The following is a 23,198-nucleotide window of genomic DNA, read 5'->3' as shown; positions in this document are numbered from 1 at the left end:
ATACAAAGACGGACCATTGCCATAGCTATTAACAGGAAGGCTGACGAGTAACGGGGCCGTATGTGCTCACTATTGCTTTGATACCCACAGATAACTAACTCGGGTGAGAGAACAGCTGGGATGCCTAGATTGACTTTGAGGAACTGCTCTACGTCCTTCAAAAAAGGCTTCAGCTTATGACATCCGAAGAACATATGGACATCGTCGGCCGCCATTAACCCACACCTTGGGCAACTATGCCCCACACAGCCCGCCCACTTAGATATCTTGACTGGCGTATAATACAAGTCAAATAGAGCCATGTAGCACTGAGATTGTAGACTGCCAGAAATGAGGACCCTACCGGCCAATTCCAAAGAGGTGGCTATATCTATTCCTGTTACACCAAATTTGGCTTCTAATTTTAACGTGGACGCAGAAATATCGTCAGGAAGCTTTGTTAGTAAATGGCGATAGATTATCCCTTTCTGATCTAATTTTATCCCACAAACTGCTCCCCAAATTGAAAGCATTTTTTGATCCGATATCTCATCTCCTTGCGGAAAGTCTGTTTTATTAAATTCTGATTTGGTGTCTCACCTCTAACTGCTTTTACTAATAAATGGTCCTTGGGTTCTTCAACCTCCACTAAGTGCTGCAAGTGTTGGTATAAAACTGAGGACAGCGACCATTTTTGTTTGGTTTTTTGCCCCTGTTTTGCTGGATCTAGGCACAGATTGATACAGCCTTTGTGACTTAACTTGAGCTTAAAAGGGTATTTAAATGCCCATAGGATCCTTATTTCAGCCACTTCAAGGAGTGTTGTGTTCCCAGTTAGCAAACTCTTGTTTTCAGCATGGATTATACTTTCCAGATCCTCTTAAACTTGTTGTTGATGGACCTTGTGCACTTTATCTGTGATTATTTGACATTGTCTCTTCCCATTGCACTTATGATAACGATTGCATGTTATAGGTGCTTACTGAGCGAGTGAAGTCATTCTCTAGAAGCCCTGGTATATTAACAGTAATTAATTACTCCCAGTAAGATTCATATGTCTCAGATACTCCCAAATCTATTATGTCATATTAGTATGTACCTTACGTCTTTATGAACTTGTTGATGCTGCACCTTATGCACTTTACCTGTATCTTATGGGCCATTGACCTTTTCCACTGCAAGTTGTTTACAATTCTATGTAGCAGTTGGTTATCAAGAGAGCAAGTTTTCTTTTGGGAAGCACAGGTTTTCGAATAGTAAACAAAAGCATTTAGCAAGATTTGCATTCTACAGAATTCCTAAATTTTCAGTGTTACTCTATCTTGTATCATACTCCCTTTTATTTGGTTATCTGTTTTTATCTGGTATTAGAGATTATGGTTGTTTCAACCAGCCTTTTGCCAATTGTCACTTTCTAAGGCTCTAACTGTTGAAAATTGTTTAATTGTCAAATTCCCCATATGTTGCTTTTGCATGTTTCGGTTGTGTCCGAGATTGATCGGGTTCTAGAGACCCGGAAACTTGCTTTTAAATAGGACAACAATATTTTGCTGCTATCGCATTTCTCTGTAATGTATTTTTAACGTCCAGATATGGAATGTACTTTTATTATAGGCTTTAAAAACTGAAGATCCTATATTTCAGTTATGCACTTTTATGGTTGAAATAGTTTATTATTACTATTCATTGGCTTTTGATAGTTTAATTTACACTCGGTAATGTATATCTTTGCAAGCCAATTAGTCTGTTACGACTTAATCCCAATCAGAACAAGGCAAATCTATCCTTTGTAGGTCTGATCTTTGAGACGGCTAGATTTGGATCAACTGACTTTTATTTTTTTTTAAAGGAATCCATGATATACATCCTTACAAGGGCTTTGGTCAGAGGGCTTCATCATTGCTATCTTGAATTGTTATTCACTTTTGCTTCGACCCACCACAGCATACAGCACTGGGGCAGTGGGACCATCTGCTTTACCCATTCTCTTCCTTCACTTTGAGTAACTGCAAAAGTGTGTGCACATTGTTCACATCTGCCTAAAAGTTTTCCTTTCTCTTTACTGGCAAAGTTGGCTTAAAGTGTGCTTTTTATTTAATTTATTTTGTTTTATTATCTATATAACCTATTTTTTTTCCGTCCCTTTTTGGTTTCCAGGTAGATGGTGATTAATTTACCATCTCTTTTTTTTGTTTTTTTGTTAGAAGAATATTTTTATTGATTTTAACACAGCAAACATTGCTCTTACCAAACTGACACAAATATTACAATGTTTTTCCAATGTGCCCACCTCCCAAATTTGACCCCCTGGTGCCACACCTGGCGTGGTGACTGCCTATTCAGCCCTGTCCTTCCAGACTGTAATGGGCCCACCATTTGCCCCAAACTTGCCGGAGCATCCACATGCAGTATACATTTTCTCCTCCCAACTTTGTAGACCAATCCATACCCTTCCTCCAAGTTTGCATAGGGGGTGTGGTAGAGGGCCTCCTGTGCTTAGCAATGTCTCTTTTAACCAACATTGTCCCTGTCCCCACCAGTATCCTGCCCCACGGGGTCCTCTCGTATCCCCAAGGATGCCCAGTATTGCAAGCCTAGGGCCAGTCTCAATTTACTGTCCCACCACCCTTGACTGTATGGAGATGACCTATGTCCAGTAGTGCTGTATAACTAGGCATTCCCATACCACATGGTAGAAGGCACGCTGGTGAGGGGCTCACCCTGGCCTTCCAGAGGTGATGGGGTGTGAGATAAGCCAGGTGTAAGTATTTAAACTGGACGAGGCGTAGTTGTGCCGAAATCGCCGAGGTGCGAGGAGCCATGCAGGCGTCCCTCCAGTCCGCTTAATCCAATGTGCCTTTCTACTTCTCCCAGCCCCCCTTTAGGACATCCAATTGGACCGGTAAGTGTGTGGTCAGGGTATAGTATTTTTGTGAGATCCTTCCTTTCCTCAACAGAACCATCTGGACCCGAAAGGGCTATTCTCCCGGACCTCCCCAAGGCGATCCCGAAACTAAAAGGAGGCGTGCCTGAGCTGTAGGTACGGAAAAACTGATATTTGTGCACGTGCAACTCAGTCTGCAGCTCTTGGAAGGAGTGATTATGGTCCTTGGCCCACACATCTCACCAATGCGAGATGCTAACCGGTCCTAATCCTACAACCTCTCGAGATTTGCCACCTTTGCCAGCCAACAGCCCACCAACAGGTGTGTCTCCAATGAAAGTCTGCTGTCCCAGCCCGTCCAGCGCTGTGCTGCCCTCCAAACCCGGTAGATCACTCTGGTTAGTTTGTGAAGGTGTGTGGGGATTGGCGCGCCATATAAAATGTGTGTTATGTTCTCCAACCCAATTAGTGCAGTTTTCCCGGTTTCCACTGTATGCCGTGTCCTCCTAGCCCCCTTGTAACCAGTCATTTACAATCTGGAGTAGCAACGCTGCACATTTTCTTACATTGTCCTCTTTTATGCACAATGACATTGTTGCTGTGACCTTTTGAACATATTCACATGCGTGACAATGTTGGATCAGTTTCTCTGAAACTGCTTTGCTTCTACATCTGGCTTCGCACAACATTATCATGACGCCTCGAACACTGAGTACAAGGCCTTTACACATGACGTACAAATGTCTTTCTATCTTCATCCATGCGGCGTCAGAGCTATCTATATATCCACAACAAATGCTAATCTGGGTGTACATCACAAGAATGCTTTTTATTATAAATAAGGAATCATTTCTGAGGAGACCCTTCCGTTGACATTAAAAGGTCCTGCATGCTGAGGCTTCGCAGAGCAGATGCCTGACATCTCAGTGAGAGGTGTCCAATTCGTGACCAAGGGAGTGTCCGACATTCTTTCTCACCAGGTAATGGGGTTAAATCATCCCATGAGGTGATCCTTGGCTCTAAACCTACTAGTCATACAAAGCGTAGGGACTGCTTAGAAGGAGTACACCTGATTACTACCTTGTCTTATATGCCTGCATATATACACTGTTTTAGCACTATGGTGGAACTGTATCTTCTATTTACTTTTTTTCTGCTTTTAATCACTTTTATCTGCTTCTGTCTAATGATTATCACAGCATATGTATTCTATACAAGAGTAACGTTTGTTCAATAAATATATTGAAAACGTCCCAATGTATATTCTCTGTACATTTCTCTGAGAACAAGAGAGCATGAGTGACTGAGCGGAAGGGTTCTGATCTGTTACCACGATCCCTGCGGGTCAGGGTTGTCATGTTCAGTGGTTGCCAGAAACCATTCGCTCCCTGCTTGGGTTAGGGGGACTTATGGTGACACTGTGAGCTAGCTGGTCTCTACCCCAACATATCCTGCTGGGGTGTTTGGAATCAGTCCAGGCACCTCACCCAAAGTTTGTTGTCCACAAACGTGCAGCTCCTACGTATTGGTGGAGGAAATTTTGAAGCGCATAAATGAACTGAGGGGATGACATTTTCTAAAATGGGGCAGTCCTGACAATGAGGCTCCAAGTGAGCTCCGGCACCCACAGTATATGAACTGCCAGGTACAGGAAGCTAAGGCGGTGTATCGGTATCCCCAGGTACCAGATCTCATCTTGTCTATCCCCCTTAGGAGCACCAGAAGGGATTTGTCCCAATTAACCCTCAGCCCGCAAGCAGAGCTAAACATAGTTGAGATGCTAATCAACAGGGGCAACATATCTGCGCGCCGCAAGAGAAACGGAAGGATGTTGTCTGCTTACAAAGCAATCCTATTCTCCGTCTTCACTCCCCAGTAGAAGCACCACACCTGTACGTCACAGCGGACCCAGACCGCCAGTGGTTTTACGGCTGGCTCAAACAGAAGGGGGACAGGGAACGATCCTGCTTCCTACAACTCAGATGGAAAATGTGGGGGTGGACCACTCCATTTATCCTCACCGGAGTCTGAGGAGCTGCATACAGCACCTTGAGGTAGGCCCATAACTGCGGTCCACACCCTATCTTTATGCGAGTTTACTCCAAGAACGACCAGTGTAGGGTATCAAATGCTTTCGTAAAGCTGAGAAGCAGCAGCATTACCGACCCTCTCAAGGAACGGATGCAGGTTAGAGCCAGGTGGACACTTCGAATACATTGTCTTGTGCATTGGTGTGGAATAAAACCACGTTGGTCTGGATGGACTAGGTAGGACAGCACTCTCAAGAGTCTGTTAGCCAGTAGTTTAGCATAGAGCTTGACCTCTGTGTTAATGAAGCAAACACAAGGAGATGATGGATGGAGCGCAGAAACTTTTCAGACACTCACCCCCAGTCCCAGATCCGGGTTAAATCCATCATCGTTCTTTAGCTCACTTTGCCACCCCAGATACCCAGCTATATGCAAATCAGTCTTGACCCTGTGCCTCATGGGAACAGTCCAGCCCGAACTGCCAAGCCACGTCTTCCCTGGACCGGATGCTTGTTTAGGGCAATTCGGCTGGACTGTTCCCATGAAGCACAGGGTCAAGACTGATTTGAATATAGCTGGGTCTAAACTGGGGTGGCATGATAGTGCGCCGAGTATTCCCCGACGTGGGGCCCGGGCTCACTCTGCCACTGGATTCAACCTAGCGTGGCTGATGAGGGGTGATGCCCCGAAACTGGTCCCGGGATGCTTGTTTTCGGTCCAAGGAGGACCTGGCTTGGCAGTTCGGGCTGGACTGTTCCCATGAGACACAGGGTCAAGACTGATTTGCATATAGCTGGGTCTAAACTGGGGTGGCATGGTGAGCAAAAGAACAATGGATTTAACCCCGATCTCTTGACTGCATTCTGTCCATCATCTGTATGTCTTTTGCTCTGTGTTAATGAGGCAGATGGGACGGTACAATGCACACGGGTCTGGAGGGTAGCCTGGTTTAGGCAAGACCACCAGTGTAGTCTGATCAATCTCTGATGGGATGCGTCCCCTGTCAACTGCCTATGTAAACATGCCAAGGATGGGTGGGCGATTTGGGGGGTAGTAGCTCAGTGCGGAGTTTCCAGTAGTACTGCATCGGAAAGCTGTCTGCCCTGGGCTCCTGCCCACGATCAGATCAAAAAGCACTTTCCCCACCTCCTCAAGAGTGAAGAGTTGATTGAAGTCATCCCTGTTCCCCACGTTAGACAGGGCATCGGGATATCGGCTACTCGAGGGGTATCGGTCTGACATGCCCTGAAAGGCCATTATGTGTATAGGTTACTGTAAAAATGAGCAGAGGCAATTGCAGTAGCCGTCTCCACCACCACCCTGTTCTCATCCCGAGTTTTAGCAGCTATCCTGGTCTCCGCGTCCTTGGTGGCCAGTTAGTAAAGTAACTTGCCTGATTTGTCATTCCATTTGTATACTCCTCGGGCAGAGGCCATCCAACAATTGCAGGCCACGTTGTGGGAGAGCTTGCGCAGGGAGGCCCTATCCAATGGCAAGCAACATCTGTGCTCCATCTCTTGGTCCAGTGCCCACTGCTTCAGGGCCAATATAGAAGTCTCGATTTCAGCAATCTTAGCAAGTCGTTCGAGCTCCAACCCTGAACATTAGAGCAGGCGAGCACCCGCATAGATGCCTTGCAAGTCCCCCTCAACACACTTGAAGAGGCCACGGTACCCTTGTTTATATCTAGGAATGCCTTAAGTTCATCCGATAGATAGGAGGAGAAGGCCTCTTCTGTTAGAAACCAAACGCTCAGGTGCCATATAGGCCGGTTTCCTTCTGCGGAGACCCCCGAATGTAATGTCACTGGGGTGAGATCGGAGATCCCCAGTCGGAGTATCTATGAACCATTTGTGTGTATTAGGTCAGCTGCCGAGAGCTATAGGTAGTCAATTGAACCATGTTCTGCCTAGATTTGTGTATATTCCCTTTTCACAGGGTGCTTAAATCTCCAAACGTCATTAAGTCCCAGCCCCATGTCTCAATTGGACATGCCTCTCCCCATCCACTCCGAAGCATCGATGGGCCCTTGCCAGTCGTGGTTGGTCACAATATTGTATCATCGGTTTAGCTGAAGTTAAACTTGTTCTTAAGAGTTACCGTCATTGATGATCTCACACGTCACATTACCATTGTCCTCATCAATGAGATCACTAAAGTGGGTTAACTTCCCTTCACCCTAGAGTTCTCAAGGCTGAGCCTTTTTTCCCTGCTTCGTTGGCTCTGCACACTCAGTGTGGTTAATACCCATTCCTATAGAGTTCCAAAGACTCTACGTTTCGATAAACTCTTGTCACACAGCTCTTTCCTTTGTCAATTTCTTATCTTCAGCTGTGCTCCAACTGAGTTCATTGGGCTTGACTGTTGTGTATGCTTCCCTCTTTTTGGTGATACATCTTATTGCATTTCCCCTCCAGACATTTTTGGGCTGTATCCTTGCAAAGAAATATAAAATGGACAGGTTCCTCATACTCATAATAGAACATTAATGACAATCCTATCTTACATTTGTCTTCTGATTTGCAGAGTAATGTAAATGGCTCTTCATACCTTGGAAAGACCCTTATGACTGGACCCCACTGGCTTATCTGTGGGATTGTCCTTGAAGCAGGACCTGCCCTCCATCACTGCCCCTGCTGTGCTTAACCTTTGGCCCTGATAAATAGGCTCTCGGTGCAGCACTGGCCCTGGGCCCTTTCTTGATCTCACAACCACATCTCCATAGGTAATGAATGTAACCGTTCATGATACAGAACTAAGTTGGTTCCAGGGAATGCAAAAATTCAGTCCTTTTTTATGTGTTTTTAATCTGTATACCCAACGTTCTTCTTTCATAAGGAGGGTGCTGCTGCCCCCAATATGGAGTATAACTTTCTCTGTTATTGACCAGTATGTATCAGTATCACTATGTTTATTTGTGAGGAAGTGGGCTGTGAGTTTAGTTGTCACTCTCTGACATCTGATGGTACTCCTATGTTTGCTAATGCGTGTTTTAATTTTCCTCGTCGTCATGCCCAAGTATTTGAGGTGACAGGGGCAGGAGATAATGTATATTACATTACTACTTTTGCGATTTGTGTGTATTCTCTTTTCTCAGGTAGTGGTGATTCCGAGGTCAATAGTCTTAGTATGGGACATGAAGGGGCATGCTGAGCAATTGCCACATGGGAAATGTCCAGTGACGGGGTAAATCCCATAGTGTGGTTTGGCAATTCTTGCTGCCGTGTGTACTGTTACTATGTACCAGTCTGTCTTGAATGCTTCTGTTTCTTTTGAAAGAGAAGAGTGGTTTTGCAAACGTCAATTAGTTGGATGTTAAGATGCACCAGATTTTTTGTTTATGGTGCGTTTAATCATGTTGGATGATGAATTGAATGTGCTTACACAGATCAGTGAATTTGGCTCTGACTTAGTTGTGGTCTCTAGCAGTGCTTCTCTCGGGATGTTGCGTGCTCTCTTTTGTGCTTTGGCGACATTTCTTTCCGGGTATTCACCTTCTTTCAGATTTTTTTTTAAAGGTTATTTGCTTCTTTCTTGTAGGCTTGTACATTAGAGCAGTTGCGTCGGATATGTAAGAATTGGCCTAAAGGTAATTTTTATCTTCGTGCTCATGGATGAGCACTGTTAAAGTGCAATAGGTTATTCTGGTCTGTGGGTTTTGTCTAGAGGGAAGTTGTCATTTTTACCGTCTTCTGCTATAATGTTAATATCTAGGAAGGCCACCTGTCTTTTGTTCGAGGTCATGGTAAACCTTAGGTATGGATTTCTTTCGTTGAGCCATGTATTGAACATTTCACGAGTAATATTGTTATCGCACCAGATCACCAAAATGTTGTCAGTGTATCGCCCCAGAGGCGTATTTGGTCTTTAAATGGGTTGTTGGTCCATATGTTCTGTTTTTCAAACCAGCTTGTATACAGGCAGGGTATACTTAGGGCAAAAATACTGCCCATTGATGTCCAGTGTCGTAAGTAGATTAGGTTTTCATAGTTAAAAAAGTTTTCTGTTAGTGCCAGTTTTGCTAGCTCCATGACCCAGCTGATGAGAGCTGCACATCTCCAGTCTTGTTCCTGTAGGAGGTCCTTAATGACTCGAATACTTTCTTCCTGTGGAATGCTTGTGTATAGAGGCTCTACATCGAGGCATAGTAATGTTTTATGTGTAGGGTCATGCTCTATTTCTTTTAGTGTTGTCAGTTGATGTATGGTATCTTTTATGTAAGATCTGGCCTGTTACCAGAGGTCTCAGGACCAATCCGTATTATCCGAAGAACGCCTATCCCATGCCTTACTTATCAAAATTAAGAAAAGTGAAGACGCACTTAATAGCCAGTTCGAGATCATCATTTACAAAAAGAAATTGGAAGATATCAACAAAGAAATAACAGAATATAAAAATTTCCTATTGCAGAGCGAAATCCCAAACCTCCAAATGGACCTAAAAGATTCTCACATGAACGGGTCTATCCCTACTTCAAAGATGACTACAACAAGAAAAATGAGTCTGATATTGACTCAACAGGAAGGAGTGACCCTGGATCTACATCCCCCGAAACAGATGACTGGTTAAGCTCCAACTCCAACAGAAACAGGAGAGGAAGACTTGGGCACCAAAGAGGAAGTCTTCCCTATGACACCTACCACCAACCACAATTCATGTTTTGGCCAGGTAATTACGGCCCCTAACCATATCCAGGCCATCCACCACTGCAAAAATACCCTTCTTCCACCCTAACCAACATTTTTTAGAGAGGTGGCTGTAGAGGGAGAAGAATACGAAGTGGAGTAAGACGTGTCCAATGGAACAACGAAGGCCTGGAAGGAGCCAACACACTGAGCCGGACTGGGAACCTGCAACAACCAGGCCCGAGCAATCAATGAATATGGTTGTCAACCTCTCGAATGAAGTACTGACAGAAGACGATATAACGGTTCTGAATAAAGGTCTAGGATATGTCCCTACTACAGACCTGGACAAATTCAAGATAAGATGTGAACTGGCGGAATGTTTCAGAAAAATCTGTATTAAAGTATTCTTTTAAAACAACCCCCCTATGGATACGACTGAAGGTCACACCACCTTGAAAAAGAAATCTAGCTTTAATCCTCCGCCTTAAACAATACACCCGGAAGTGTGGGCTTTTGAAGCGGTAGTAATTAAAGATATAGAGACATATCAACCCAATAAAATGACGTACCGGAATCTATCCAGATATGAGACCAGAGCACTAGAGATGCCTTTAGCAAAAAGGATCACATTGTGATAAAACCAGCTGATAAGGGCATAGCAGCTGTCTTACAGAATAAAGAAGACTACAGACAAGCTAGCCTAACCTTACTGCAGGAGAACAGGCACTATTCTATTCTCCCTGCTGACCCCAACAAAAAAGAATTGGCAATCTTGTGGAGGAAGCAAGTGAAAAAGGCTGGATAACAAAGAAAGAAAAGGACTTTCTCATCGCAACCGAACCTAGAACAACACGGTTCTATACCACCCTTAAAATCCATAAATAAAGGGTGCCCCCACCTGCAAGACCTATCGTGTCTGGTACCGGTTCAGTACTAGAGCCACTATCTCAATATACCCGGAAACAGGTCCCAGGATGCATGTTTCCAGTCCAGGAAAGACCTGGTTTGGCAGTTCGGGCTGGACGGTTCCCATGAACGACAGGGTCAAGACTGATTTGCATATGGCTGGGTCTGAACTGGGGTGGCGAAGTGAGCTAAAGAATGATGATGGATTCAACCCAGATCTCTGACTGGGGTGAGTGTCTGAAAAGTTTCAGCGCTCAGTCCATCATCTCCTTGTGTTTGCTTTAATATAAACACTACTATTTCTTGAACACCTGCTTGAAAAAATGGTCTCCTTTTTCTCTAAATCACACATCTTGAGCAACTTTATTTAGAACACCAGACTATAGCACAGAGTCAACCCCCCTAAAAGTAATCAAGTACTTCTTTCAAGGTTTAAAATGTGGTGATGCTTGTCTGCTGGTACTGCTGGCTGTATTAGCAGAATTTGACATCCTTGACCATGGTATAGTGCTGGGCGCGCTCTTTACCAGAATAGGAATGAAAGGCACATTCCTAATTCATTCAAATGCGTTATCACTTGTAGATTTCAATTTGTGAAAATAGATCTATTCAGATCACAGAATTCACTGAGGATACAGGACATGTTCTTACTTGTAAGGCATTGAATACCTAAAAATATTTCTGGAACATGCCTCAATCTGGATGAATCCTTTCTCCTTAAACTAAAGCTTGTTGAAACTAAATTTCTACTTCTTCACTCATTAACCAGCCCATCTCCCGTCCAAGTCTAGTTCTCAAATATTAATGAGTTGGGTTTCACCACATGCCTAGTCTCTTCATCAAGATCTCTAGCCTTCACATTGTTTCTAAATATTACCATGGTGGTACATAGCAGTAAACTGGCCAAAACCCTCTAAAACCTTTCAGAGCCACCCTGCATGCAGCTGCTTATCTTGTCAAATGAGGAAAGAAGTCCGACAACATCACCTTCATACTGAAACAAAACCATTTTCTGCCTATTGGGGGGCAAATATATTTCAAGATTGCTTAACATACAATGCTTTTTATTCAGACAGATTTTCCTACCTAAATGATAAACTGCTACTCATTGGATGAGAAAGAAACATCAGGAATGAATCTTAACCTCTGGTAGAGATTTCAAAAGTGAATAAAAAATAACTCTGAACCAAGCCTTTCCCTGCTTGGCCCTGTTTGTCCCATAAACTCTGGAACAATCTCCTTGGAAATCTTAACTTGAAAGAGTCCCTACTCTCTCTCAAGACATTTGAGAAAACATATTTAAAACCTGAAAGACTCTGTTGATGACCTTGTACTCCTCGCTTAGATTTCTCGGTCTTCCTCAACCTTCTCCATCTCTTTCCCCTTTATTGCTCACTGGACCTAAATGATTAAGTTCTTATCTGCTTATTATATTGTCACGTTGTATTTTTGTTAGTAGCATATTGATTTTCTATCTAAATATTTAATAAATAGAAAATAAGAAAAGAAAAAGACACTAATGTAACCATAAGTACAGAAGAGCTGCACAGCAAAATGTCACAAATTGCACACATTCGTTATAGATCATTCTGTTAATTAAAATTGTAATCATTCATGTTTGCTTTATTTCTTTTTCTTCTATCTTTAGTCTGTACAGATGAAGTTGTCCATGATCATCAGCAAAAAAGATCCATACCATCGGATTCTTCAGGGATTCACTTACGAGCAGATGTTGAATAAAATCAAGTCTTTTATTGATGTTTTCCTATGTGAAAGACCCCAAAACTTTTTGTTAAAGGTATGTATTTCATCCATATAATATGATTACGCAACACTTTGCACCTTACAGTTGCACGATCTGCTATGAACATTTCACAAATTATTTTGTGAACATTTTGGTTGGAGAGGTAAAACTGTCATTATTTCATATTTTGTACTTCATTAGAGTTGGAAAGCCTTAACATCCGAGTTTTACATAGTGAGTGTGCTAGTTTCTTAATTGACGTTTTTAAATCGGAATGTAGAAAGATTTTTTAAAAAGCAGAGATTTCAGTCCCCCCTCTGCCATTTGTTGAAAATTGCTTTTTAGAGATCAACAAATACATACACATGAACTCATCCTTATTAAAGTACAGTCACAAAACTTTTAAAATTCATTATAAAAATAGAACAATAAAAATGCTTTAAAATCCACTCGTGCAACATTCTATTGAATAAAAATGTTATGATTATGTGCTCTACTTTAGAGCAATTTCAAAAAACTTTTAAAGAATTTAAACAAGTTATGACAAACTAATTCATTGGCTGGAGAGTTGCACAGCATAAATAAGTCATGAGCTAGTCGCTTTATGCTTTAATTGGATAGGTTTTATAAATCGTCATCGAGCCTCTACCATTCTCGGGTTTGGACAAATTAGTAAAACATGAAATAAATCTTGTCGTCCTCCTTTACACAATTCACATATGCCTTTATTGTTATTTATACAGTCCCAACTGGCTAGGTATGTTGCTAATGGAAGTATTCCCATACGTAAAAGAAGAATACAACTTCTTACCCCGTGTTCTAATTGAAATTGTAAATGGGACGCATGGGTTTTAAAATCTATGCCTTCAGCGAACGCTTTATACTGCTGTAGCTGAATGCAATATTCTTTGTCATTTTCGTAACTGATTCTAGGAGTCAGTCGTTTTAAAAAGAGCTTCAAATGTGCTGGGGACCATGCCTGTGAAAGTGCTACAGTGCATTGAGAAACCTCAACAGCCTTTGACAGATTCCTATTAAAAGTATACCGAGATGTTTCCTCTCTGAAAGTCTCCAATTTTAAGAGATACCTTAAAGTTTCTGGTGCTGCGTGTAATAGATTATACGCCAACCTTATGATGTTAGAAATTATTCAAGCAAAGATCCCAGTTAGAGATAATTCCAGACGAAGAGCTTGAACTGGTACCGACTGAGACACCTTTACTAATTTTCAAAGTATGATTCCCTCATTTACCTTTATAGATTGCCATGTTTTAATTTGTGAGAATTCCATAGCATATGATCGAATCGGTGGGATTTTCATACTATAAACCTCCAACATAGCTTTAAAGTGTCTATTACCCGTAGTGTGATACAGTCTCTGTAGAGCCCCTACATGAGATTCTGCCTTATGACTTCAATGTTGAAGGTGGACTGTATCTTGTAGGTTATTCGTGAAAATACGGCCCACTTACACTTACTCTTTTACTGTCTCAATTGGTTTACCTCCTAATGACCATGTAAAAGATAAAGGTTTCCTTCTACCACTGAAAGGAAGAGCTTTTGTTTTAGTAATATTAGGCAGCAGAAAATTTTCATTTGCGTATTGGTTTAGTTCGTTCAGGTTTCTTTGCAGTCCTATTGGGGTACGATCAAATATAACTATATCATCGGCATACATTTAACAATGTAAGTCAACTTGTGCCAATTTCGGAGGGTGATTTTTGATTCAGGAGAAACGCCCTGGTAGAACACTAATGTAGATAGAGAATAATAAGGGGGCTAGTAAGCATCCCTGTTTCAACCGATTCTTCGTGGGGAATGATTCAGTTAGGCCCTTTTCATCCCCCATTTGGACTCTACACCATGTTGCCATATGAAAGGAGATTATAATTGTTAAGAGATAGGTAGGAATCCCCAAATTCTCCAATTTTCTCCATAAAATCGGTCTATCTACACTGTCAAAAGCAGTTGAAAAATCATTAAAAGCACAATATAAAATTTGAGCATTTGACGTAACATATTTGTCAAGGACTGTTTGAAACACAGTAATGTTATCCAGTGTAGAGTGCTTTGATCGAAACCCAGCCTGTAACATAGGAATCACTTTATTCGAAAAATCCCAGTCTTTTAAATGTTCCAAGACACAAGCTGCGAAAATTTTGCCGGTGGCATCAAGAAGGGCTATTTGTCTATAGTTGGCTGGATTCGTTCTTGAGCCTTTTTTCAAAAGAGGAACCACTACACTTCCCCGCCATGATTCCGGTATTTCCACGCTTTGCAGACAGTATTGGAAGAGTGGGGATAAAAATGTGCTCCAATCATCGGCGTTTTTTTTGTATGACTTTAATTGGAATTCTATCCGGGCCTATCGCCTCTGATGCTCTGGCTGAGGTTATAAAAGCTAATATGTGTGCTGCTGAAATTGGTGAGATACACAAGACTAAGAGGAGCACCGATACCCTGACAGAGATACAAGTTAAGAGGAAGAAAGAAGGCATATTCTTGACTCTGCTACAGGACTTCTGAATGCTACTGTTCTGTCCAGTGTATTTTTTTACTGCAGCTGGCAGGGGAAATCACAGCAGCCGCAATAGAAGACTTAGTTGTTCCAATAGGGAAGATCATAGATCAGGCATGGCTAGTGTCTAGTAGCAGGAACGCTGCTGCAATATCGAAGCAAGCAATCTTCTCTCCACCCCCACTGGTACCTAAGTTGGCAGACATTGACAATTACTTGAAAGAGTGGCAAAAATTAACCTTGCAAATGGCTATTGTCAATTGTGGCTACGCTATAGGTTTCAAAACATCACATCCGAAAAATAACACTCACAAGTTTCATCATCATCAACTGCTGGAAGAAGTCCTCTCACTTCAGCACATTGATTAATAATATGGTCTCTCAAGAAAAAAATGCATTTACTTGAGATACCTCCCTAGTGCAAATAAAATCGCCCACACAAGGGACAAGCGAACCATTTTGCAAAAAAAAAAAAAAGTAAGCTGAATGTGCTCTATTCACCAGATTGTTCTGGGGTCTCCAGGCAAGTACTGTAATTGTGCTATAAATTTACTAGACCTATACTTTCACTTCCCAATTACTTGAAGGCCCTGAAAGTTTCCTGAGATTTGCATAACTGCACCTCACACTCCTATGGCATAGCGCTTCATGTGGAATGCTCTAATACATACCACTGCACCAAGTATGGAGTATATTTCGAGGCATATTTACACGAAAAAACACTACTGGCCTTTGGCACCACAGTCCACATTTTCTTGCAACATTAGTAAGTAAACTGAATACCTGCCTTCTTCACCAACCAAAAAACTATTTGAGGCTTGTCAAGAGATAGGAAAGCACTGTAAAAGTAGTACAATACAATACAATAGAATGCAAAATCTGTAGCCCCACATCAAATCGGCAAGTCTACTGTTCCTTCAGTTATGAATCCGCCTCTCAGGAGTTGTTAAAGACTTGTGTTTAGCAAAAATGTATATTTCAGAGGAGAGGTGGTATTTCAGAAATATCATGCACAGTACAGGAAGCTTCAGTTATATTATTATTATTATTATTATAGGATTTATACAGCGCATAGCTGCCCCAGTGACGGGGCGTCCCAGCGCTACCCAGAAGAACAAGTGCAGAGACTACTCCAACTAACAAACCAGAATTACGCAGGAAAAAGCCAGGTCTTCAAGGCCTTGCGAAATAGCATATGATTCTGCAAACCTCTAATAGAGGCCGGGAGGGAATTTCACAAAAGGGCTGCCTGGACTTTAAAAGAACGTCCACCAGCTCTGACTCTTTGAAAACGAGGAGTGCAGACAAGGCCTGAGTTAGCGGAGCGAAGGGGGCGATTCGGGATATACTGAACAAGTATGTCATCCAGGATAGGGGGGGGGGCCTTGTTTCACCAAAATTTTATGAGCCATACACAAGGACTTAAACTAAATTCTTTTAGCTATAGGCAACCAGTGCAGTTTGGGTAAGAGATTAGAAACCAAGCAAGATTTAGGAAGCGCTAACAACGCCCGAGCAGCCGCATTTTGAAGGCGAGAGAGACACGATTTATTGGCCCCCAGATAAAGGGAATTGTCATAATCCAACCTGGACAGAATTGTGGCCTGGAGAATAGTTTGGCGGATCTCTGGATCAAAGTATCCAAGCAGGGGCTTCAACCCCCTCAGGAGTCCAAAACAGACCCCTGCAAGGACTTTGGACTGTGTATCGAAGGAAAGATCCCTGTCTATCCAGAAGCCTAGATTCTTGACCGCCTCTTTAGGCAGTGGCGCTGGCTTAAGTTGGTCCGGCCACCACTGTTCTGACCATAACGCACTGTCTTTCCCTAGCACAAGAATTTCTGATTTAGCGGCATCTGAGATAGCTAATAAATCCTCTTTGAATTTGAGACTGTTGTTTCTACAATTTTTTGAAAAAGCAATGACTAACTGGGTGTCATCGGCATAAGATACCAACAACAACCCTCTACTTTTGGTAGAGAAAGAACAAGCATTTGCCATGCAGTAGGTCTCGCATTTGCGCGAGTTTAAGCTATTGGCATTGTAAATAACAATGCCTTTTATTTATGTTTTAAAAACGAAAACAAAAATAAAAGGAATGGTCATTTGCAATGTCAATAGTTCAAACTTGCGTAAATGCGAGACCTATTGCATTGCGAATGCTAGTTTAGGTAAAAGTGCCTGCCTTTCACCTCAACAGAACCAAGCCTTGCATGACGTGCCTGGTTCTAACCCCGCCTGTGCCCCTTATCTGAACTTTGAGACTGGGGGGTTGGACCGTGGAACCTGCTGTGGCGGAGCCTGTGAAGTGTTGCTGTTCAGGACACCGAGTGATCTCAATTCATGCACATCCGGTCCCTGGCCTTTCTCCAGACCACAGACCGATGGTCACTTATGTGCGGGTTGTAATTGGGATTTTATAGGAGTATGTTTCTCTGTGGCAGAGAGCGAGTAAGACAGAAAAACATAAAAGAGGCCATTTTAAAGTGAAGGAGTCAGAATGAAGTGCACGCAGAATAAAACAGAAAATTAATTAAATAACCAATCACGGCCGCTAAAGTGAAAGCGGATTGCGCTGCAAATTAATTTAATAAAAAAGCACAGCCGCTAAAGTAAAAGAGGACCGCGCTGCAAATAAAAAATAAATAAAACAAAATAGTGCTCTTAGCCACGATAAAGCAGACCGTGTAGCATGACCAGTAAAAGGTCCAGTCCTTATGGGCAGTAACAAGTGGAGACAAGGTGGTACCAAGGAGAGACTATAAAGCCTATTTTCCAATCAGAAGCCAGCATTTAAGAAGGACAATGACACAAAGCCAATGACAAATATGAGCGGAGAGTGGACGAGGCTTCCACAGCATACTCTACTACAGCCTGCCTTGCAGAGCAAGCAGCGCATGCGCGCTACCACTAGGCTCGACCTAAAAATGATCTTGTATCTCCTTGGATCGAAGGTCTCCTGAATTTTCACAGTGCCAAATAAAAGGCTGCATATGGGACCACCACATGAAGGACCAGCCATCGCTCAGACTGCGGACAATGCAAATTACAACCATATTCAAACTTCTTGTCTTGAGTGGGGAGAATACTTTGAGCCGCAGACACAGAACATTACATCCCAAAACAAATTTGCATCAGTTACAGTCTATGAAGCTGAGCTGCAAACCACATCCTAAAACATAGCGGCACTGAACAGTAGTAGTGTTTTATATAGACACATGAATCCGTGTACTACCAGATCAAGGAAGAATAACCCAAGCTAAGAACCCTCTTAAGGGTGGCTTATGCTACTGTGCAGAGACTCTTCTGAAATTCCCAAATGCTGCGACATTCTAGAACAAATCTTCCTGCACTCATGTAGAGCACAGTAGACATTTCCAAAAGTGCAAAAATTGCGAATTACTAAAACTTTGCATCGAGGGACGTGAACCAGAATCTAAGTAAAATGCATGTTAAACTAACTGGTCTAATATATTTGTCTGCGCTTTTCTCACAAGTTCCCTGATCATGAAACCAACAATCCAGTTCATTCAGGCAAATACCAGGATGAGTTATCCTACCCGTGGTTCACAGATTTAGTTTGCTCATATGACAATTCTCATAGGATATTCCAGTGTAGATCGAACCTCCTTTTAAGAGCGTAAAGCAGGGTCATGCACTACAGTGTTTTGCATTTTACATTGAGCTCAGTGACCTGGCTTCTGAATTTCTAAAACATAGACCCCCTAATATTGCATGAGCATTCTTAAAGAATCAGGTTTTGTTTTTTAACCAGATTATCTTGCATATTGAAGTAGAAAAGGTTATGCATCTGATGTGTATAGAGAACAGTCAATCATATGTTGTGTATAAGACAGAAACTATATGATTCTATGTTTGTGTTTGGCAAAATCCAGTTTATAATTTTCCCCCACAGAGAGGCTGGTCCCGACAACAGTTAAATGCCTTCACAAACCTCTCTTTAACTGCTCTTTGATTAGGACTTTTTACTTAGGAAAATATTTTCTTGAATTAGAATAACCACTTCCCATTAGAATTTCGCTTTTGTGTTCCTCTTGTGACACTAGGCAAAGACCACCCTCAAAGTCTCTTGAAAAGTAACTTTATCAGAGGCCATCACTTCTACATGCAGGATTAGTGAAATCCAGGAACTGTGCTCTCATAAATGCTTCACGGTTTTCAAAAGGAGCAAAGTAGCTTGAAGAATGCACCTTACATTTCTCCCTAAAGATATCTCATATTTCCACATAAATCAAAGCATATCACGGCCTATATTTGTTTCCAAACCTGTCCTCTCCAGCAGAAGTAGCCTTAGTTCTCCGATATCTGGAGAGCTGTCAAGTTATTGCATTGCCAAGGTTAAATAAAACAAACTGTTATCAGTTGTTCATTATTTATGGTTCCATCAATACAAGGATGGCAGCATGGCAGCATCCATACTATCCATAGGCTGTTTTTGTTTCTAGTATAATGTACAACTATCAAGAGACAATCAAAAATCTCTCAGGAAGGAAGCTTTACAACTTTCTTAGACACAATGCCATTGCTAAACAGTGAAGATCTGTTTGCATGATGGTGGCACATTACTGCTTAGATTTTTATTCCAGAACATACGACAACATGGGCAAAGCCTGTGTGTGTAACCTGTTAGGTTAATTAGCAATGATCTATTGGCTGTTCATCTCATGTCCACTCTCACAAATCCATGTTTCCACATCTTGAGTATCCGATAAGAATACTATTCTATTCATTGCTCACGAATAAGAGTGAATATTCCATGATGGAAAAGGAAAAGTTACTAACTTGTAATCCTACTTCAAAATGAGCAGCACCCTAAGGGAGTTTGAGCTGCACCCCAACAAAAATGATTCTGAGTAGCCTGCAGAGAGGAGGAATTCCCCCAAATAAATCTGCTCGTATGACCTACAGAAAATGATGTTCTTAAACATGCTTATTCATCATATGTGATAAATATTTTTATATCATTTGCCAAATGATCTCATCTCCTATAGTAAGACTATAACACCTATGTCATCTTTCGGGGAACTGTTGAATAGCCTTTCTTAATTGGTAACCACTCCATTTGCACAAATGTACCAATTAACCCTACATATTTTTCTTAGTTGCCACACACCACCCAGAGGATTATCAAGTTTTAGGTTCTGTGTAAGTAACATTTCTTTCCCTCCTGACATGCATATCTACTGCAGCTCATAGGGTAACCAATACATTGAAATTATTGGAGGTTTTAGACGGGTCTCACAGATTCTATATTCTCAAATGGCAACCTCAAATTCTACCTATATATCTCCTTCAAAACAGTGCAATGAACAGGGACAATCTTGCTGCTGTTGAGGCATCTTTAGTCTATTTGGTTTCTTTTCTCGCTTGCCCAGTGCTTCCTTTTTACTCTTTCTGCTTGTTTATATGTACCGTCAGTATTTATGAAGAGAAAGGTTTGAAGGTATGGGAAGATGAAGAATTTGTCAAGAGGTGGGGAAAGGAAATTTGGCCCAAGCATTGACGAACCATTCATGCACCTGGCATCCAAATGCCTTTTTACTGTACAAAATATGGTGCAGTCCTGTACCATGCCAACAGGAACAACTCATGAGTCTGATGGAAGAGGGGATTGTTATTTATACAGGTGCCACTATGACAACTACATTTTACTTGATACTAATATTCAGCTTTTTTACTCTTTCATCAAGTCACCCCCACACAGGTGTTCTTTGTTAGTATGTTATTAGCGAACATTTTTATGAATTTGCTAAAATGTCAATGAAAGTTTTTGGTATGCATTCTAAGATTAGAGATCTTAATTAAATGTGTTTTATTTATGACTGCTTCAGTCTAAAATATTTACTAACTCTATGGGGTTGTTTCAGATCAGCAGATGATTGGAATGGTTGAATGAAATGATGCAGTTTTTCATTTTCCAAGCACTACTTGAAAGTGCTTATGTGATGATCAGTTTGTGTTATATAACCATACAAATCACCTCCTTGTGCATGAATTTAATCACATGACCTACCAAATGTATTTCGAGTTAATGTGGTGTCTGTTTGAAATAAAACTTTTTTTTTTTAATCGAGGTTGCTACGAGAGTTGTTGAAGCATCAAGAGTGCCACCAGTGGCACAATGTGATGAAAATAAAAATGACATTGCTGCGGAAAGCAAAATTAATTGTGAGAAAAAGAAAAGGTTTGTGTTAAATTATATTTAAGTTGTATTAGCCATCTTGGTGCATAACAGAATTTTAATTGAACCTAAAGCTGCATAGTTGTATGTATTCTGTATTTAAATGAAGCTTTTCTTAGAGGAATCCGTGCTGTGACGTAAATTGACTTTTTCTGAGATGACTAATTCCTATAACTTGTGTGTACTTAAACGACAATTGAAAAACTTGTTCACATGTTTCTTCACCGAAATATAATTTTGTTTCTATATGATAACTAAAAAACCGAGCTAAATTGAGAGTTGCCAATTATTGTGAATGTTGGGCAGCCGACAGATTTTAGACCTATAGAGATGCAAGTGTGATTTCTTCTATGGAACCTAAGGTGCCCCTTAGTCTCAGGAGCTAGCTAAACAATCCTTGTTCTGCTTCATCCCCCTCATAACACTGAAAAATATATTGAAATTTAATTTTTAAGAGTCTATTCTTTAATGTATTTTGGAATACAGCAAGTTGTGGATATCCCACTAGAGGGATGCAAAGAGTTCCACTGTCATAGTACTCTTGAATATCAACTCTTTGTACTGCCTCCATTTTGTTAATTTAAATAAAGAGAAATTGACACATTTAAAAATAACTGTATAATTGTACAATGTTTTGCTATGAGTTTTTTTGTGTACTATCACAGGGATTTTGGATTATTCTTTAATTATTAGATTTTGTCACACAGCCTAATGCAGTGTATCAAAGCGTTCTTTATCTTTTATACAGACCAGATTTAAAGGGTAACAAGTAGTCAAATTTAGCTCCATTATAAATCTCAATCATAGTCTGGAATTCCTCATATAAGAACACTTTCTCCATTGCTAATCCAAAACCATAATCAAAAGTAGCATGCACTTAGGCACTTAGGCATGCATTGCGAATACAGCTGATAAAGACCGCAACAAATACTCTTAACTTTGGTCAACATGAGAACCCTATGTACTAATCTGGTCTATTTTGCAGTTTTGGAAAAAAAGGTCTGGGCATGGAATAACCTACTACTCCAGCATTTTATCTTTAGTGCATTCAAGTAATGTATATGTGATAGTTAGTTTCCCAAAAATTAGCAAAAATTACCTGAAATGTTGTGTAGCAAAATATTCTGTTTTGTCCTTGAAAATTGAACGCAATGGCATGCCTTGTGTTCAAAAGTTACTTGATACACTGTCAGGAGACTGGTATTAGGAGACAATGTCAGCCTTAGTGAAACATTTTCTTCTCAGACAAGTCTCTTGCAAAATATTGTGAAACTTTGGATGCTCTCAAAATTCATGGCATTTCACATAGAGCAAAATGCATTAAGATTTGCAAATAAGGGAATTTCACAAGCATAATAAAAATTTCACACAAACCTTGGTTGCCTGCAAACTTTGATTTGTGATTAAGTTGTCATAAACTCTCTTGAGTTGTACATCAGCCTAATCTTAGAGAATATATATGATCTACCCTGAGAGACTCTTAATGCCATAGAACTGGATTTATATATGCTTTAAACATTAATAGCGATAAAGCAGATTTCTGCATCAGTCTACAAATTAGAGTTAGGCTGGCTGTAGAGACATCTTACATTAACTAATTAAAGTATCTAGTTTCTGTAATGTGTAATGAAATGGTCAGATTGTATTGGGTTTGGGTCTGTCATCACAGTTAACAAATGCATTTTTTTACAGACACTGTCTTCTTTAATGTTATTCCGAAACTCCCAGAAAGATCATTCGTACTGCCGTGTTAGAAATGTTAGTATGTGTTGGGGCACAAAAAAATGCCCTTAGATTTTTTTTTAATCTAGTGTCATGCTCGGTTTTGAACATATTAAATGGCCTATTTCATTGTTCTGTTGTGAGCTGAGATTTACAGTCTTTATACTCTGAAGATTTATTTTGTGCTTTACTTTTACTGTAGGTGTGGCAGTGAATATGTCTCGACCTCCAATTTAAAAAAAGAAAGAGATTTGATTGAAAAGAAAGATACAAGTGATAACGAAAGCAAAGATGTTCAATATTTGATGAACAACAAAAAAAGGCTGCATACTGCTCAGTAAGTGCCGTTTTTTTTTGTCAACTTGTGTTATATTGTTGTCACAATTTCAACACTAAATTTTCTTTTGTGGTCAGTATTATTTCTACTGTATGCAAAGCTATATTTAGGGTAAACCTCACCACTGTAATAAGTTAGCATATTTATCTGAGTTTTGTAAGTAGACTATGACAAATTTTGACTACTTTTATAAGTTTTGAGACAGATTTACCTGTAGAAGGTAATAGAAAGCAAGGTGGTAAAAGTGTG

The 23,198-nt window shown here is 40.9% G+C and overlaps 1 protein-coding gene across 1 annotated transcript in view; it reads left to right on the top strand.

Moving 5' to 3' along the window:
• TERF1 (telomeric repeat binding factor 1) overlaps positions 1–23,198 on the top strand; it is a 237,169-nt gene that overhangs the window by 132,552 nt on the left and 81,419 nt on the right. The window contains exons 5-7 of the mRNA XM_085605429.1: positions 12,076–12,225; positions 20,784–20,893; positions 22,815–22,949. Coding sequence (XP_085461555.1) covers positions 12,076–12,225; positions 20,784–20,893; positions 22,815–22,949 — 395 coding nt within the window. The remainder of the gene's footprint in view (positions 1–12,075; positions 12,226–20,783; positions 20,894–22,814; positions 22,950–23,198) is intronic.

This window comes from Triturus cristatus, chromosome 5_1 (genome assembly GCF_964204655.1).
Source record: "Triturus cristatus chromosome 5_1, aTriCri1.1, whole genome shotgun sequence".
NCBI classification, from domain to species: domain Eukaryota; kingdom Metazoa; phylum Chordata; class Amphibia; order Caudata; family Salamandridae; genus Triturus; species Triturus cristatus.
Note: the sequence above shows the minus strand (reverse complement) of the source record. Positions and strands in the feature narration are given on the sequence as shown.